At 46.8% G+C, this 18,322-nt stretch overlaps 1 protein-coding gene across 3 annotated transcripts in view; it reads left to right on the top strand.

Moving 5' to 3' along the window:
- Nucleotides 1–18,322, top strand: part of cemip (cell migration inducing hyaluronidase 1) — a 259,435-nt gene that overhangs the window by 219,528 nt on the left and 21,585 nt on the right. For all 3 annotated transcript variants that reach the window (XM_075451606.1, XM_075452951.1, XM_075452260.1), the window contains exon 24: nucleotides 16,683–16,868. In XM_075451606.1, coding sequence (XP_075307721.1) covers nucleotides 16,683–16,868 — 186 coding nt within the window. The remainder of the gene's footprint in view (nucleotides 1–16,682; nucleotides 16,869–18,322) is intronic.

Raw genomic sequence — 18,322 nt, 5'->3', positions numbered from 1 at the left:
AAGGCTCTGCCTCCCAAACTGGAAGCTGGTTCCACAGAGAGGGGCCTGATAACTGAAGGCTCTGCCTCCCAAACTGGCAGCTGGTTCCACAGAGAGGGGCCTGATGACTGAAGGCTCTGCTTCCCAAACAGGCAGCTGGTTCCACAGAGAGGGGCCTGATAACTGAAGGCTCTTCCTCCCAAACTGGCAGCTGGTTCCACAGAGAGGAGCCTGATAACTGAAGGTTCTGCCTCCCAAACTGGCAGCTGGTTCAACAGAGAGGGGCCTGATAACTGAAGGCTCTTCCTCCCAAACTGGCAGCTGGTTCCACAGAGAGGAGCCTGATAACTGAAGGTTCTGCCTCCCAAACTGGCAGCTGGTTCAACAGAGAGGGGCCTGATAACTGAAGGCTCTGCCTCCCAAACTGGCAGCTGGTTCAACAGAGAGGGGCCTGATAACTGAAGGCTCTGCCTCCCAAACTGGCAGCTGGTTCCACAGAGAGGGGCCTGATAACTGAAGGCTCTGCCTCCCAAACTGGCAGCTGGTTCCACAGAGAGGGGCCTGATAACTGAAGGCTCTGCCTCCCAAACTGGCAGCTGGTTCAACAGAGAGGGGCCTGATAACTGAAGGCTCTGCCTCCCAAACTGGAAGCTGGTTCAACAGAGAGGGGCCTGATAACTGAAGGCTCTGCCTCCCAAACTGGAAGCTGGTTCCACAGAGAGGGGCCTGATAACTGAAGGCTCTTCCTCCCAAACTTGCAGCTGGTTCCAGAGAGAGGGGCCTGATAACTGAAGGCTCTTCCTCCCAAACTGGCAGCTGGTTCCACAGAGAAAGGCCTCATAACTGAAGGCTCTGCCTCCCAAACTGGCAGCTGGTTCCACAGAGAGGGGCCTGATAACTGAAGGCTCTTCCTCCCAAATTGGCAGCTGGTTCCACAGAGAGGGGCCTGATGACTGAAGGCTCTGCTTCCCAAACTAGCAGCTGGTTCCAAAGAGAGGGGCCTGATAACTGAAGGCTCCGCCTCCCAAACTGGCAGCTGGTTCCACAGAGAGGAGCCTGATAACTGAAGGCTCTGCCTCCCAAACTGGCCACTGGTTCCACAGAGAGGGGCCTTATAACTGAAGGCTCTTTCTCCCAAACTGGTAGCTGGTTCAACAGAGAGGGGCCTGATAACTGAAAGCTCTGCCTCCCAAACTGGCAGCTGGTTCCACAGAGAGGGGCCTGATAACTGAAGGCTCTGCCTCCCAAACTGGCAGCTGGTTCAACAGAGAGGGAACTGATAACTGAAGGCTCTGCCTCCCAAACTGGCAGCTGGTTCAACAGAGAGGGGCCTGATAACTGAAGGCTCTGCCTCCCAAACTGGCAGCTGGTTCCACAGAGAGGGGCCTGATAACTGAAGGCTCTGCCTCCCAAACTGGCAGCTGGTTCCACAGAGAGGGGCCTGATAACTGAAGGCTCTGCCTCCCAAACTGGCAGCTGGTTCCACAGAGAGGGGCCTGATAACTGAAAGCTCTGCCTCCCAAACTGGCAGCTGGTTCCACAGAGAGGGGCCTGATAACTGAAGGCTCTGCCTCCCAAACAGGCAGCTGGTTCCACAGAGAGGGGCCTGATAACTGAAGGCTCTGCCTCCCAAACTGGCAGCTGGTTCCACAGAGAGGGGCCTGATGACTGAAGGCTCTGCTTCCCAAACAGGCAGCTGGTTCCACAGAGAGGGGCCTGATAACTGAAGGCTCTTCCTCCCAAACTGGCAGCTGGTTCCACAGAGAGGAGCCTGATAACTGAAGGTTCTGCCTCCCAAACTGGCAGCTGGTTCAACAGAGAGGGGCCTGATAACTGAAGGCTCTTCCTCCCAAACTGGCAGCTGGTTCCACAGAGAGGAGCCTGATAACTGAAGGTTCTGCCTCCCAAACTGGCAGCTGGTTCAACAGAGAGGGGCCTGATAACTGAAGGCTCTGCCTCCCAAACTGGCAGCTGGTTCAACAGAGAGGGGCCTGATAACTGAAGGCTCTGCCTCCCAAACTGGCAGCTGGTTCCACAGAGAGGGGCCTGATAACTGAAGGCTCTGCCTCCCAAACTGGCAGCTGGTTCCACAGAGAGGGGCCTGATAACTGAAAGTTCTGCCTCCCAAACTGGCAGCTGGGTCCACAGAGAGAGGCCTGATAACTGAAGGCTCTTCCTCCCAAACTGGCAGCTGGTTCCACAGAGAGGGGCCTGATAACTGAAGGCTCTGCCTCCCAAACAGGCAGCTGGTTCCACAGAGAGGGGCCTGATAACTGAAGGCTCTGCCTCCCAAACAGGCAGCTGGTTCCACAGAGAGGGGCCTGATAACTGAAGGCTCCGCCTCCCAAACTGGCAGCTGGTTCCACAGAGAGGAGCCTGATAACTGAAGGCTCCGCCTCCCAAACTGGCAGCTGGTTCCACAGAGAAGGGCCTGATAACTGAAGGCTCTGCCTCCCAAACTGGCAGCTGGTTCCACAGAGAGGGGCCTGATAACTGAAGGCTCTGCCTCCCAAACTGGCCACTGGTTCCACAGAGAGGGGCCTGATAACTGAAGGCTCTGTCTCCCAAACTGGCAGCTGGTTCCACAGAGAAGGGCCTGATAACTGAAAGCTCTGCCTCCCAAACTGGCAGCTGGTTCCACAGAGAGGGGCCTGATAACTGAAGGCTCTGCCTCCCAAACTGGCAGCTGGTTCAACAGAGAGGGGCCTGATAACTGAAGGCTCTTCCTCCCAAACTGGCAGCTGGTTCCACAGAGAGGGGCCTGATAACTGAAGGCTCTGCCTCCCAAACTGGCAGCTGGTTCCACAGAGAGGGGCCTGATAACTGAAGGCTCTGCCTCCCAAACTGGCAGCTGGTTCCACAGAGAGGGGCCTGATAACTGAAAGCTCTGCCTCCCAAACTGGCAGCTGGTTCCACAGAGAGGGGCCTGATAACTGAAGGCTCTGCCTCCCAAACTGGCAGCTGGTTCAACAGAGAGGGGCCTGATAACTGAAGGCTCTGCCTCCCAAACTGGCAGCTGGTTCAACAGAGAGGGGCCTGATAACTGAAGGCTCTGCCTCCCAAACTGGCCACTGGTTCCACAGAGAGGGGCCTGATAACTGAAGGCTCTGCCTCCCAAACAGGCAGCTGGTTCCACAGAGAGGGGCCTGATGACTGAAGGCTCTTCCTCCCAAATTGGCAGCTGGTTCCACAGAGAGGGGCCTGATGACTGAAGGCTCTGCTTCCCAAACTGGCAGCTGGTTCCACAGAGAGGGACCTGATAACTGAAGGCTCTGCCTCCCAAACTTGCAGCTGGTTCCACAGAGGGGCCTGATAACTGAAGGCTCTGCCTCCCAAACTGGCCACTGGTTCCACAGAGAGGGGCCTGATAACTGAAAGCTCTGCCTCCCAAACTGGCAGCTGGTTCCACAGAGAGGGGCCTGATAACTGAAGGCTCTGCCTCCCAAACTGGCAACTGGTTCAACAGAGAGGGGCCTGATAACTGAAGGCTCTGCCTCCCAAACTGGCAGCTGGTTCAACAGAGAGGGGCCTGATAACTGAAGGCTCTGCCTCCCAAACTGGCAGCTGGTTCCACAGAGAGGGGCCTGATAGTTGAAGGCTCTGCCTCCCAAACTGGCAGCTGGTTCCATAGAGAAGGGCCTGATAACTGAAGGTTCTGCCTCCCAAATTGGCAGCTGGTTCCACAGAGAGGGGCCTGATAACTGAAGGCTCTGCCTCCCAAACTGGCAGCTGGTTCAACAGAGAGGGGCCTGATAACTGAAAGCTCTGCCTCCCAAACTGGCAGCTGGTTCTGTTGTGGAGAAATTAGAGTCGAATCCCGCGTTGGTCAGCCGTCCATTGGGGAGTTTATTGAACAAACCGTCACAGCAAATGTGCATACAGAATGTACAAAATGTCCGACGAGCTCATCTAGTGACACCCTTTTATACCGTTTTATCATAACAAGTGTACGTGGCCCTCTCCGGAGGCGCCTAGCTTTCGCAGTTTATCATAAACACGCTCCTTCTAACTATCAACAATATTCTGAACCAGTCAACAAGGCCCAGGATGTAACTAGGCCAGAAGTCATGAACATGTCATGACATCCTTCTCCCACATAGTCCCCCCTGAAATCACTTATCAGTGATTTAATAAAGAAATAATCTAAAATAAAAGAAAATCATCCCACATAGTTAATTAAGAATTAATTACCATAATAAACACTAAATTATTCTAATAATTCTACAATATCAATCAACGGGACCATTTTGAATACATGAAAAGGAATATATATATGTGTCTACTCGAATCATATTAAATGATTAACTTAAATTACGCGATATTGATTTCAACAACACTACAAGTTTTACATTGCCATCACACTTGTCCACTGTTCGCAGTGCATAGGTGCGAAAAACCCACCGGCTGCTACTTTCGTAACTCATGTTCTTATCTTGGGAAAATTCACCTACGGCCCCCCCCACTGGCGACCGACCACTTTACCAAGGTCGCACTCGAACAGTTGACTGACACAATTGGCAATGCACATATTAGTGATCAGTTCTGATTGATAATACACATAGACTGAATACACCACCTTCAAATCAGTTAATCACCGTCTTGTATCAAGTACAATACATAAAATTATGGATTATCACACAACAATAGTAATAAAATGCAATGTAATGCAGCCCCTCCAGTCCCGTCCCATCTCCTGTGCTCTGGTGTCGTCTGCTTCTGGCCGAACATCCGTCCGGCTGGGTCTGGAACTGCTAAGCTAACTCTGGGAGGAGAGGTCGCCAGTACGTCACTCCCAATCAAAGAGATCTTCAGCATCTCTTCTCCCTGTCAGACTATACTTGGTTCCACCCTCGAGGAAAGAAACTTGTGAACCGCCCGTTGATAACCTTCATTCGTTGACCCGCTCTTCCCATGCGTTGGTCCTCAGGCCTGGTCTCGCATGGTCATCTGCCTCCAGATTCCTTCCACTGTTTGTTTGAACATCACTTGCAGCAAACACCTTCTCAGAATGGGTATAATGCAACACACCAATAGGGAAACCATCCTCACTATCAACAATATTGCTATTCCCGCCTTAACTGCCATCGCTCCCCCTTCTCCCAAAATCCCAAACAGACCAGTCCACCACTGTTCACCTCCACCAGCATCACACGTCAGCTCCTCTCTCCGTTCTCTGAACTCCTTCACGGCCGTTGTAAACGTTCCATCAGCTGCAGTGTTCCCGGGTGTAAATGTACAACATTTTCCCCAACCATCTGGCACACACCATTTTCCCTTCTAATATCCATTCTAAAACTTGTCTGTTCTACCAAGCCATCATACTCGTCTCATGTCGTTGTTCTCCAAAGCCTGCAAGCCCTTCACTCGTGTAGCTACGAATTCCCTGTTGGTTGTATTATATGTAATTAGTCCACTCCCCATTTTGTTAAATATGATTCCCTGCAAACCAGCCTCAAATCCAGCTGCAATCTCCCTGCGTGCTTTGAGCTCAAAGGAATCCCTCTCGGCTGCCCTATTGCATCCAAGTAAACGTGCTTATCCCTGATGTAGCCATCACTCGATCTTTTAACTCTCCCTTCTTCCACAACCAAACCTAGCATCTCGTTTACCTTGTCATACACTACCACAACTGATGTGTTCCTCCTCACCAGTGCCCAAAAACCTATCCACCTGTTGGGTAGCACATTTAACAAAACATGATCTCCACACATCCAGTAACTCTCAGCCACTGGGTGTGTCTGATCCCCAAAAAGATATAGAGTTAAAATGATCATTTCTATATTTTCACATTTTTGATCCAAATAAATAAATCCCAATAAATCTTGTTTTCATTTAACATTAGTACTACCTACGCGAGTTCCAAAAGCATCCAAACTCACCATCGTAATCTACTCTATAATCAGTGGGAGGCCCCTCCTGTGATGTACTGTGATTAAATTCCGCACAAGAAGACTCAAATTTGTGGCCCTCCCTTATTTTGAAAATAACTATGTAATTTATTTGGCCCGAACATCAATCTGCACTTAATACCACACATAGGAAACAATAACCGTTTATCCTCCTCCGATGTGAACCTACCTTCTCTGCATTCCCGTTGCTGGACCACCGCACAGTCCCTGAAGGTGTGTGGCTCTGGAACACAACAGGCAATGCTCCTGGAGCGTCTGCGCATATGAGACACTCCGTCGCCGTTAGTTCTCTTGTAGTGTACCATGCCCATCTATACCACGTATCCTGTGCTGCCTTAACCCATTTTCCACAGTTACACTGTTTTCCCGACTCCACCTGTGCATGTACACTCCGTCTGTTCTTGGATTAACATGATTATTCTGTCCTGTAGTGCTAATGGTATCAAATCCCCCTAGATTTTCCCGTGAAATCTTTCTATTCTTACAACCATTGTGAACAACTCCTTCTGACCCGATCTGACATGATCTTACCAGATTGCCCCTTTTTCGTGGCGTCCAGAGGCGTTGATTTGGTCGTCTCCTCCACCGGACCCATGATCCACACTTCCTCACACTTACCCCTACTTACTCATACTTACTCATTCTTCCTCATACTTCCACCAACCTTTATTCCCACGCACTTAACTTCAAGCTTAACATCTGCCTTTTCACGACTAGCTCTAGTGTGTATTGCTGGCAAAGTTTGTGGCGTGGCATGGTCTGAGTGGGTGTGTATTGTTGCATCATACTCATCTGACCCAGGCTGGCTACTTCCCTGCGGGGGGGCTTCATCACGGGACCCTTCCAGCCTCTCCTGTCTGCGGGATCCCGTCCCACATCTCCAGGCTTCGTTCTCCTGAGCCCATGCCGTCGGCCAACACCCACACCTGGATGCTCACAGTGTCAGAACTCTTAACCTCTTCCTTTTGTTAATCCTTTCCCTCGGACTCAACTCCGTCTGTGTCTTTAGTCCGAACCTTAGTGCAGTGATTCAAATGGTACCATGTGTTGCTACCTTCCACTTGAACTGCTGTTGATGTTGCTCGCACCATTGTGTACGGTCCTTTCCGTCTTGGCACAAGCCACTTCCTCCGGACCACTTCGATGTGCACCTGGTCGCCCGGCACCACTGGCCTCTCAACCCGCTGTTTGAGACTCAAGTCTCTGAACTCCTCCTGTAGATAGATTGTTCTGTGGACTGCAGTTAGTTGCTTCATGTAAGCTGTCCACTCTGTTTGCACCTGCTCAAGTGGGAACTGAGGTGGCGGCCTGGGTCGACCCGTTAGCATTTTATGCGGTGTTAGTGCGTGACTCTATGAGTCTGCATACGAAAGCTCATTAGTGCAAGCGGCAAAGCATCTAGTTAGTTTAGTTGAAGCACAGATTCAATTCAATTTCACTTTCCAGGTTCCATTGATCCTCTCATGCATCCCTTGACTTTGTGGATGATAAACGGCCCCACAGCGCTGCTTGATTCGCAGCTGCTGCAGAATGCCTCTTGCACTTTTATAACCAAACACTTAACCATTATTTGAGCTAATCTCTGATGGAATGACAAACAGATGAATCAATTCTCTTACCAAAAAAAAAATTTACGACTATTTATCCAATATGTATGACCAATATCCTTGTGATGGCGCGACCTCTGGCTCCAGTGACACCATTGGTGCCAAAACAGAAAGCTGGCACTTTGATGCTACTTTCGCTGCTTCATCAGCCGCGATATTACCTTTACCAACCATTTTGTTACCTCTATGATTATTTGACATTGTATCACTGCCAATTTACAATTTTCATGACCGCAATCCGCTCCTTCATTTGGACCTCCTGTCGCGCTGGACTTCCGTCTGACCTCCTGAACCCTCTCTGCTTCACAACTGCTCCAAATGAAGAGAAAATATCATGAGCATATGCAGAAACTGTGTACACATTCGTAACCTTACCTTTCCCCAGTCAACATGCTTCCGTTAGTGCCTTCAGTTCAGCCAACTGTGCCGAACATGGCCGTTCACACTTCTCAGCTTTCACCGTCACAAAGTTTCCACCTTCCTGTTTCACAACTGCAAAACCTGCATGATCACCCAAATGATCTCACAACATGAACCATGCACAACATAAGTGACATCAGCCTGCACAAGTGGAGTTGCTCCTATGTCAGGTCTCAGTTTAATGTATCTCACAGCTTCTGCCACACGCTCATGTGGTTCTCCTTCAAACTCACGTGGAATGACATCTGTCATGACATCTGCAGATCCCGATGTAGTACACCTCTGTATTCACATCTGGATGTGTCAAAAGATGCACAACCTGCAAACATCCTGTCCGAGTCACAACATACCTACTCTGATTTATTAGTTCTGAAATCTTATGGTTTTTATTGGAGACATATAAGAAAAAATGGCTTCTCATAGACTAGTGTTGGCCGTTTTGGATGACCCTTGCTAATTCTGTTTCAAAATTTCCAATGGCTAACTTAGCCTCGGTTGTCCTCTCCAGTTGGACTTCCAACCTTTGATCTTTGGATCTTTCATGATTCCTTCCAGAGGAAGCGCATTTTATTGCATAATCTTCCCAAAAGAAGATCATACTTGTTGTATTTTAATTTTACTTATTATTCATTAGTTATTTATTTATTTATTTTGGACATGGCGCTTTCCTTACTCCCTCCAAGTGGGATGGAGAGATATCAGTAATTCCCTATGGGCTAAATAGATACTCTAATTCAGACTATCAATGCTAAAATTTAAATTAGAAACTTTGTTCCGTTCAAATTTTAGAACTTCGTAGTAGTGGCACATTTAAATTTTAAATTCAGAAACTTTGTTTTGTCCTAGTAACAGTGACCTATTTACATTTAAGTTTTAGAAACTTAGTAGTCGTGATACATTTAACTTAAAAACTTTGTTTTGTTTTGTAATAATGACACACATGAGGGCGGTTTTTAAACCCTTTTGAGTACGTCTGATGTAAGTGTACTTCTTACCTCTATATGTCAATGTAAACCAATACTGGGATTCCTCTGCCAGAGGACCGCCTTGGACCTGCCGGGCCACTTGCTCCGCCCCCCAGGGACTGGCCACGGTCCTGCCGAACACTCGGGTTTCTCGGTGCTCTCGGACAGCTGTAAACAAAGTGTCCCCTCTCGCCACAGGCCCAACATGCCCCCGAGGACCTTCGTCCTCCTGGTGCACCTCTTCTTGACCTTTGACAGGGTCGACGATGGACTTGCCCCTGTGACGGCTGTTCAGCGGCCCCCGCTGTCATGGCCTCATTTCGTACCTCTTGCTTCGCTTGCAGTTCTTCTAACTGCAACCGTGCAAGTTCCCTTTGCATATCCTTCTCCTGCTCATTCCGTTTCAGTTCTTTTCTGTATTTGTTTACTGCATGCACCACGTGTTCTCGGAATTGTCCATGTGACATTGAATTCAACCCCACCACATCCTCCAGCCTCCCCTGAACTGGGGCAGGCAGAGCCTCTTTGATGGCAACTCTGAACAATGTCACCCAAGCTGGGCTCTTCTCGATTTCTCCCTCAGACTCTTGTCTCCATTTCTTCAATTGTTGTGCAATGTACACAACCGGACTCTCTGTTCCTGACAGTGGCTCCCCCTTTAATGCTTCGAGGTCCACTCCCGCAGGAAACTCAGCTCGTAACGCTCTCCAGAGTGCAGCTCGATATGCATTAAAGTCAGTTCCATCAGCTCGGTGGCTTAACATCCAGTCATTCTCACTGTCTCTCAAAATGCCCTCCATGGTAGAAGTTCCCAAAAACAGTGCCCACACTGCCTTAATGTGTCCCACAGACCACAGTTTATGCACAGTCTCTTGTTCAAACGCTCTTATCCATCTACTTGCACCTCTGTGAATGTCCGGCAATCGAGCAACCAGCCCCCCTAGGTCGAGCGTCTGCCACGGCACATACTGTCCCTGCGTCATTTCTATCAAACTCGGTGCTGACGCTGTTGGACTCTTATGTTCTTCAGAAGATGCCTTTTGAACTGGAGATGCCAGTTCTGGTGATTTTTGGTATTGTGGGAGCTGTCCCCCTGCCTGATCTGAATTACAGACGGCGTCTGGCTCAGGAGCTCCATGACTGCTTGATGTAGCTATTTGTAGTTCTGGACGTTCATGAGATATTTTATGATCTTTTATTTCGGAATCTCCTTGTATGTTTGCTGCTCCCGGCAGTGTTGGAAATAGCTCTGCATTTTCAAAGAAATGTAAAACTTTTAATTCAAGCTCTCTTTTTCCCTGTCTCTTTTTGCTTTTGTCCTTTGGTTTGTAAGCTTTAATCCTTTGTTCCATACTCTTACAGGTAGTTACATTGAAAGTGCCCCCTTTTGGCCAGGGTGAGACGTTATTTTTTGCTCGTTTTTCCCATTTTAGAGATATCTTTTTAACATCTTTGGAATGTTCAGGATGTTTGGCGCTGATGATTATTGTTGGTGTTACATCCATTGTTTCACCTAGTTAGTTCCCTTCTATTGTCTTTTGACTTTTTCTTTTTATTTACTTATCTATTTTCTAAATTTCCCTTATTTATTATTCGTATTCCCCCTTTTTTTTTTTTTTTTTTTTTTTTTTTTTTGAAAGTCAATTTAAATGCACTAATTATTTAACTCTAATCAATGCTAATTTAATGCTCGGCTAAATTTAGCTTAGATGCAGCTAATTATTGGATTGGATGTTGTCAATGCTAATGTTAAGGTTAGCCTACGTTAGCTTTGAAAGCTTATGCTCTAGGTTGTTTTTTTTTTTTTTTTTTTTTTTAAATTAAACCAATGTTAATTCAATGTTAGGCTAATTTAGCTTTTTGACTTCCGGTTTGGAGTTCGGTTACTATTATTGCTAATGTTAATGTTTGCCAACCAATGCCAATTGATGTTAGCTTCCTAGCTGTTGCTAATAAATGCTAACCTATTGCTAATTAAGATTTAAACCAATATTTGCCTTATTGCTATTGCTAATCAATGCTAATTGTCTTTCTGATCAATGCTAATTATGGCTAATGAAATGCTAACAAATGCTACTAATGCTAACCAATGCTAACTATTGCTAATCAATGCTACTTATTGCTAATCAATACTAGCTTCCTTGTTGACCAATGCTAATTGAATGCTAATTATGCTATTCAACGCTAGTGATTGCTAATCAATGCTAGTTATTGCTAATCAATACTAATTATTGCTAATCAATACTTGCTGTATTGCTAATACTACCCAATGTTAATTTATTACTAATCAAAAGCTCAGTTAATGCTTACTCTGTATGAAGTGACTCAGGCTAAAGGCGTTGCCCCAACTTTTGCTCACCTCCGGATGCTTCCGATCCAATCCACACACAATGTCCTCCACCAATCCAGATGATCCAATGTACGTCACAGCTACGTCAATTCTGACCAATGAAATAAAAATATTTTTTGACCAATGAAATCTGAACACACCTCTAAATCTAACTCCAGTGAAACACGTCTACGACAGTAACTTCTAACCAATAAAATATGAACCCACCTCTAAGCCTGCCTCCAATGCACCACGTGAATTTCTAACAAATCAAATATGAACACACGATTACCTCTACTTCCTAGACTGTTATTAGCTCCTCCCAAGCATAACAATTGAACCAGACATAACAATTGAACCACACCCCAACTCAAAATGGCGTTTGTCACACTTATATTACAAGTTGAGAAAAAGGAGGAAATACAAACTTTCAGCTGGACAGGGAAGAAATACAATTTAACACATAAATAACAGTTGCACTATTCTTCACCTCAAAATGGCGTTTGTTAGGGAAGAGAAAGAACTACAATTTAACACGCTGTGGACAGGGAAACTACAAATCAAAAGATACAGAAACAATGCATAAGCGAAAAACTTTCTTTATCAGGAATGTCACATTCACGTCGAACGACGTGATGAATCGATGGCCTACGGACAGAACCTCTTCCTTAGGAATTGCGAAACCCTCATTACTCGACTGATAACAACTCCGCAACTAGCACATTACCTAAAGAAAACTAATAATTATTACAGTTCAACCATAAAGTGCCCCTGGAAGACACAAGGAAAGAAAATGTGATCACACACGAACATTTGCAGCAGCAGAGAACTGTCAAGGCCAGAGCACGCACCCACACACTAGCCGCGGGAGCGCGCAGCACCCTCTGTCCCCCTGAGAGCCAGAACACATTCACTCGCCTGTTAAGAATAGAACTTTAGAAACTTAACACCAATCACAGCAGTACTCAATAATAACAAGATGCACTCAACGAAAATATAGAGTCTTAAAGAAAGAAACCCACAGCGTTTAAAAATAACAGCACATTTCGGCACAACACCTTATTTCCCCAAGTTATTAATGCGGCAACTATCACAATTAAGCAGATTATACCAATGAAGCAAATTATGACCATAAAGCCAGTTATAATAATGAAGCAAATCTGAGTGTGAATTAAAATACTACGAATACTCAAAAGTCAAGGGATGATATGAGTCAGAACCTTTTCTCTTTTCTTCTTTTTCTTGATTCACACAAACATCAGATTTCACACACACATTGATAGACAACAGAGACCGGTCCCACACACTCAAGTCAGTCGGTCAAAAGTTTTGTGTCAGTCACCGTTCAAATCTTCACATTTTTAAATTATCAATTTCTTTCATTTAGACTTTTAATTTTTCAGGAGATGTTGGTGTCGGCAATATATGGAATACAAAATGTGTTTTCCCTACAAGCCTTGTGATATGGTCTCTGACCAAAGCAACAGACGCTGACGTGTACTTTACCAGCTTCGCTGTGACCTCTCAATAATAATCTCCTGTGGCCAATTTCATAAACGAATTTGAATTTTCTTCTCAAAATGTCTTTATACTGAGGTCTCGGATAACTCCAAAGAGTTCTACGCAGATATATAAAATGATATAAACATATATACTTAAAATGTGCCCGTATAGAACTGGAATTGACTTTTTCAGAGTTTTCTTGAACTGCCGTTTTGATTCCACCTCCAAACTTTTATGTTCGCAAGTCAATCAATTACCAGCATTCGTCTACTCCTTGACTAGTGAAAATAACTTTCACATATATTAATGACTAATGCGAACCATAATCCCACGGTAGCCCGAACCCCCAATGCATTAAAGGTCGGCCGTCGGCTTTATGACATCACTTATGGACGAGTGATAAACACTCTGCCCGCTCTAAAAGCGTATTATACTATTCCAGTTTAAACTCATCGATTTATTTCCCTGCCCGAGCATTAGCGACTAGCCCTTCTTAATTACCACAAAAAAAACATCAACACAATAGGCCGACCAGCTGCTCACAGCTGTCTGCTTTACAACTCACATAAGCTGCTGTTCACCCAATTTTATCCAAATTCACACATACGGCACCTCTTGGCCCACAGTTTCCCAAACAATTTCAGCAGCCCCTCTGCGCAGAAGTAAACAATGGAAGGGCTTACCGTGTGCAGGATCCGTCTCTCTCCTGTGTCCTTTTAAATTTGGGGAAGCCGGAAGAAGCCGTCAGCTGTGCTCCACTAACCGAGATCAACTGCGTAATGGTAGGAACAAAATCCCACCTGCCGGCTTGTAACAGCTGATGTCGGTTGTCGGGGCACAGAGGACACGCTCCGCCGGGATCCAGATGCAAACTCTCACGAATTCGGGGTCACCATTATGTTGTGGAGAAATTAGAGTCGAATCCCGCGTTGGTCAGCCGTCCATTGGGGAGTTTATTGAACAAACCGTCACAGCAAATGTGCATACAGAATGTACAAAATGTCCGACGAGCTCATCTAGTGACACCCTTTTATACCGTTTTATCATAACAAGTGTACGTGGCCCTCTCCGGAGGCGCCTAGCTTTCGCAGTTTATCATAAACACGCTCCTTCTAACTATCAACAATATTCTGAACCAGTCAACAAGGCCCAGGATGTAACTAGGCCAGAAGTCATGAACATGTCATGACATCCTTCTCCCACAGTTCCACAGAGAGGGGCCTGATAACTGAAGGCTCTGCCTCCCAAATTGGCAGCTGGTTCCACAGAAAGGGGCCTGATGACTGAAGGCTCTGCTTCCCAAACTGGCAGCTGGTTCCACAGAGAGGGGCCTGATAACTGAAGGCTCTGCCTCCCAAACTGGCAGCTGGTTCCACAGAGAGGGGCCTGATGACTGAAGGCTCTTCCTCCCAAATTGGCAGCTGGTTCCACAGAGAGGGGCCTGATGACTGAAGGCTCTGCTTCCCAAACTGGCAGCTGGTTCCACAGAGAGGGGCCTGATAACTGAAGGCTCTTCCTCCCAAACTGGGAGCTGGTTCCACAGAGAGGAGCCTGAAAACTGAAGGCTCCGCCTCCCAAACTGGCAGCTGGTTCCACAAAGAGAAGGGCCTGATAACTGAAGGCTCTGCCTCCCAAACTGGCAGCTGGTTCCACAGAGAGGGACCTGATAACTGAAGGCTCTGCCTCCCAAACTGGCAGCTGGTTCCACAGAGAGGGGCCTGATAACTGAAGGCTCTGCCTCCCAAACTGGCAGATGGTTCCACAGAGAGGGGCCTGATAACTGAAAGCTCTGCCTCCCAAACTGGCAGCTGGTTCCTCAGAGAGGGGCCTGATAACTGAAGGCTCTGCCTCCCAAACTGGCAGCTGGTTCAACAGAGAGGGGCCTGATAACTGAAGGCTCTGCCTCCCAAACTGGCAGCTGGTTCCACACAGAGGGGCCTGATAATTGAAGGCTCTGCCTCCCAAACTGGCAGCTGGTTCCACAGAGAGGGGCCTGATAACTGAAGGCTCTGCCTCCCAAATTGGCAGCTGGTTCCACAGAGAGGGGCCTGATAACTGAAGGCTCTGCCTCCCAAACTGGCAGCTGGTTCCACAGAGAGGGGCCTGATAACTGAAAGCTCTGCCTCCCAAACTGGCAGCTGGTTCCACAGAGAGGGGCCTGATAACTGAAGGCTCTTCCTCCCAAACTGGCAGCTGGTTCTACAGAGAGGGGCCTGATAACTGAAGGCTCTGTCTCCCAAACAGGCAGCTGGTTCCACAGAGAGGGGCCTGATAAGTGAAGGCTCTGCCTCCCAAACTGGCAGCTTGTTCCACAGAGAGGGGCCTGATAACTGAAGGCTCTTCCTCCCAAACTGGCAGCTGGTTCCACAGAGAAGGGCCTGATAACTGAAGGCTCTGCCTCCCAAACTGGCAGCTGGTTCCACAGAGAGGGGCCTGATAACTGAAGGCTCTGCCTCCCAAACTGGCAGCTGGTTCCACAGAGAGGGGCCTGATAACTGAAGGCTCTGCCTCCCAAACTGGCAGCTGGTTCCACAGAGAGGGGCCTGATGACTGAAGGCTCTGCTTCCCAAACTGGCAGCTGGTTCCACAGAGAGGGGCCTGATAACTGAAGGCTCCGCCTCCCAAACTGGCAGCTGGTTCCACAGAGAGGAGCCTGATAACTGAAGGCTCCGCCTCCCAAACTGGCAGCTGGTTCCACAGAGAGGGGCCTGATAACTGAAAGCTCTGCCTCCCAAACTGGCAGCTGGTTCCACAGAGAGGGGCCTGATAACTGAAGGCTCTTCCTCCCAAACTGGCAGCTGGTTCTACAGAGAGGGGCCTGATAACTGAAGGCTCTGTCTCCCAAACAGGCAGCTGGTTCCACAGAGAGGGGCCTGATAAGTGAAGGCTCTGCCTCCCAAACTGGCAGCTTGTTCCACAGAGAGGGGCCTGATAACTGAAGGCTCTTCCTCCCAAACTGGCAGCTGGTTCCACAGAGAAGGGCCTGATAACTGAAGGCTCTGCCTCCCAAACTGGCAGCTGGTTCCACAGAGAGGGGCCTGATAACTGAAGGCTCTGCCTCCCAAACTGGCAGCTGGTTCCACAGAGAGGGGCCTGATAACTGAAGGCTCTTCCTCCCAAACTGGCAGCTGGTTCCACAGAGAGGGGCCTGATGACTGAAGGCTCTGCTTCCCAAACTGGCAGCTGGTTCCACAGAGAGGGGCCTGATAACTGAAGGCTCTGCCTCCCAAACTGGCAGCTGGTTCCACAGAGAGGAGCCTGATAACTGAAGGCTCCGCCTCCCAAACTGGCAGCTGGTTCCACAGAGAAGGGCCTGATAACTGAAGGCTCTGCCTCCCAAACTGGCAGCTGGTTCCACAGAGAAGGGCCTGATAACCGAAAGCTCTGCCTCCCATTCTACTTTTAGAAACTCAAGTAAACCTGCAGTTTGGGAACGAAGTGCTCCGTTAGGAAAATATCTTATAATGAGATCTTTAAGATATGATGGAGCTCGGTCATTAAGAGCTTTATATGTGAGGAGAAGAATTCAATTCATATTTCATATTGAGATTATTTTTTAGATTTAACAGGGAGCCAATGAACAAAAGCAAAAAAGGGAGAAATATGATCTCACCTTAGGTCAACAATTAGTTCATGCTCCACAGGAAATTATGTCCAAGTAGTTATAGGTATTTTTTAAGGTAACTTTAGGGCCAAAGTTAAAATGAGTGAAAACATTTTCTATCACTATTTCTGTTTAACTTCATTTCACTGATTTGGATGATTGATTGCAGGTGCATTACAAAATAAAATAAATATATACATTTAAATTACAAGTCCCCAAGGCTCTCCAAAGCCTGACATGGTTTTATACATTTTGGGTTTTAGAACTGGTTTTGCTTTCTCATTGTTGTGATGAAATAAGACATGATATGTCTACAATGCTGTTTGTATTTAGTTACTATTTACTTAATTAATTTGTTTGTCTCAGAAATGACTGGATCAATGTGGGCCTCTGCTACCCACATGGCACCACCTTCACCATCATCTCTGATATCCACGACCGCCTCACCAAACAGACTCGTAAGACCGGCATCTTCATGAGGACAAGCCAGAGGGAGAAGACTAACCACTCACACTTGGCCAGGGGATACTACTATTTAGAGGAAGACACAGGGTCAGACCTACACACAGACCACTGCATTAGCTCAGCACTAGAACCATCAGAAAAGTTCCCTGAATTTGGTAGAATCTTTGAAAAGCTTTGAAAGATAACATCACTTGGATAGTCTTAGAAATCAATCAAATATATCACTAAAAGATCCAGCTAGCAGACATACAACGGCGACCATGCTGTCATGGACGTCATTTTTACTCTTCACATACAGTTGCAGTCACGAACACTAGAGCTTACATATTCTCTGAACATAATTATTGATCAAATCTGCCTGTATTTAACAAATACGGCCTGGGCACGTTTGAGGGGGACAGTATTTGATGTCCATCCACAACATCACATCGTGCTGCATTCATTGTACCCTAGAAGTTTGTACGTTGTACCCTGAATCTCCTGTTTTTGGTTTTCACATGAACAGTAAATTAATATCAACAGTTATATAGTTCACTAAACTTAAAAAAGAGATACTCTACAAGTACACTGTCTGATGTTATCTATCCCAACATGGAAATTTGGCTTCCAGGTTGTTGTTAACCCTTTTCAGTTTCTTTTCCCCGTCAGAAGTAGGATATTTCTATATTGCATATGTAGGAATATGATGTGAGCATAAAAGCATGCCTGTTCAACACGTCACAAGATTTTTTCAAAGAAAAGGATCAGAAACAACTGTGGTTTAACTGTAGTCAAGAGAAATTTAAGTATTTGAGAATATTTGATAAGATTATCTGAACAAATGACTTAGCCTAATCTCTATTTATTATCTCTATTAGTTTCTTCTTTATAGGCTGATATATTCCAATTCAGTTTATTTATAAAGCGCCAAATCACAACAAATGTCATCTCAAGGCACTCCAATAATACAGTCTAATTCAAGCCAATTAGAGTCCAATTCATTTGACTGCAGTCTTCCTCAAAGTGTCATGTGACGTTGTTTGTAGTATATGTCAGCTGATGTGAGTAGGTTTGGCCCCTACCTTGAGTGAGGCAGAGAGAGGGGCCTTTTCTCAACATGCGTACTTGTCTGTACTTGTGTTCTCGTGTACTTCTGAAACGTTATCACTGAAGGACCAAGTACTGTTCCAATTCAAAGTATTCATCCAGACAAGTACGCTCCACATTCCCGGATGTGTGCTTGCTCCGCCCATTTTATCCAGTTTGCTTCTGTGGTGACTTCAGACAGCTTGCTAACCCAGAAAGCAGTGTGGCACGAGCGATGATGACGCTTCCGTTCCAAATGCACAGTGAGCGTACTTGTGTGCTTGTGTGCTCAGAAGTCCGTACTTCTGACAAGTCCATACTTGTAAGCACATGGTACGGACTTGCGTACTTGGGTATTGAGAAATGGCCATGGTCATCCTGTCAAAGAACAACGTCACATGTAGGGCTGTCGAGGTAACCGCAAAAATTAAATATCGCGATATGAAGAAGCCCACCGCGCTTCATGATGGGCCACC

Source organism: Odontesthes bonariensis, chromosome 1, assembly GCF_027942865.1.
Source record: "Odontesthes bonariensis isolate fOdoBon6 chromosome 1, fOdoBon6.hap1, whole genome shotgun sequence".
Classification (NCBI taxonomy): Eukaryota; Metazoa; Chordata; class Actinopteri; order Atheriniformes; family Atherinopsidae; genus Odontesthes; species Odontesthes bonariensis.
This window is presented reverse-complemented; position numbering and strand designations above follow the sequence as displayed.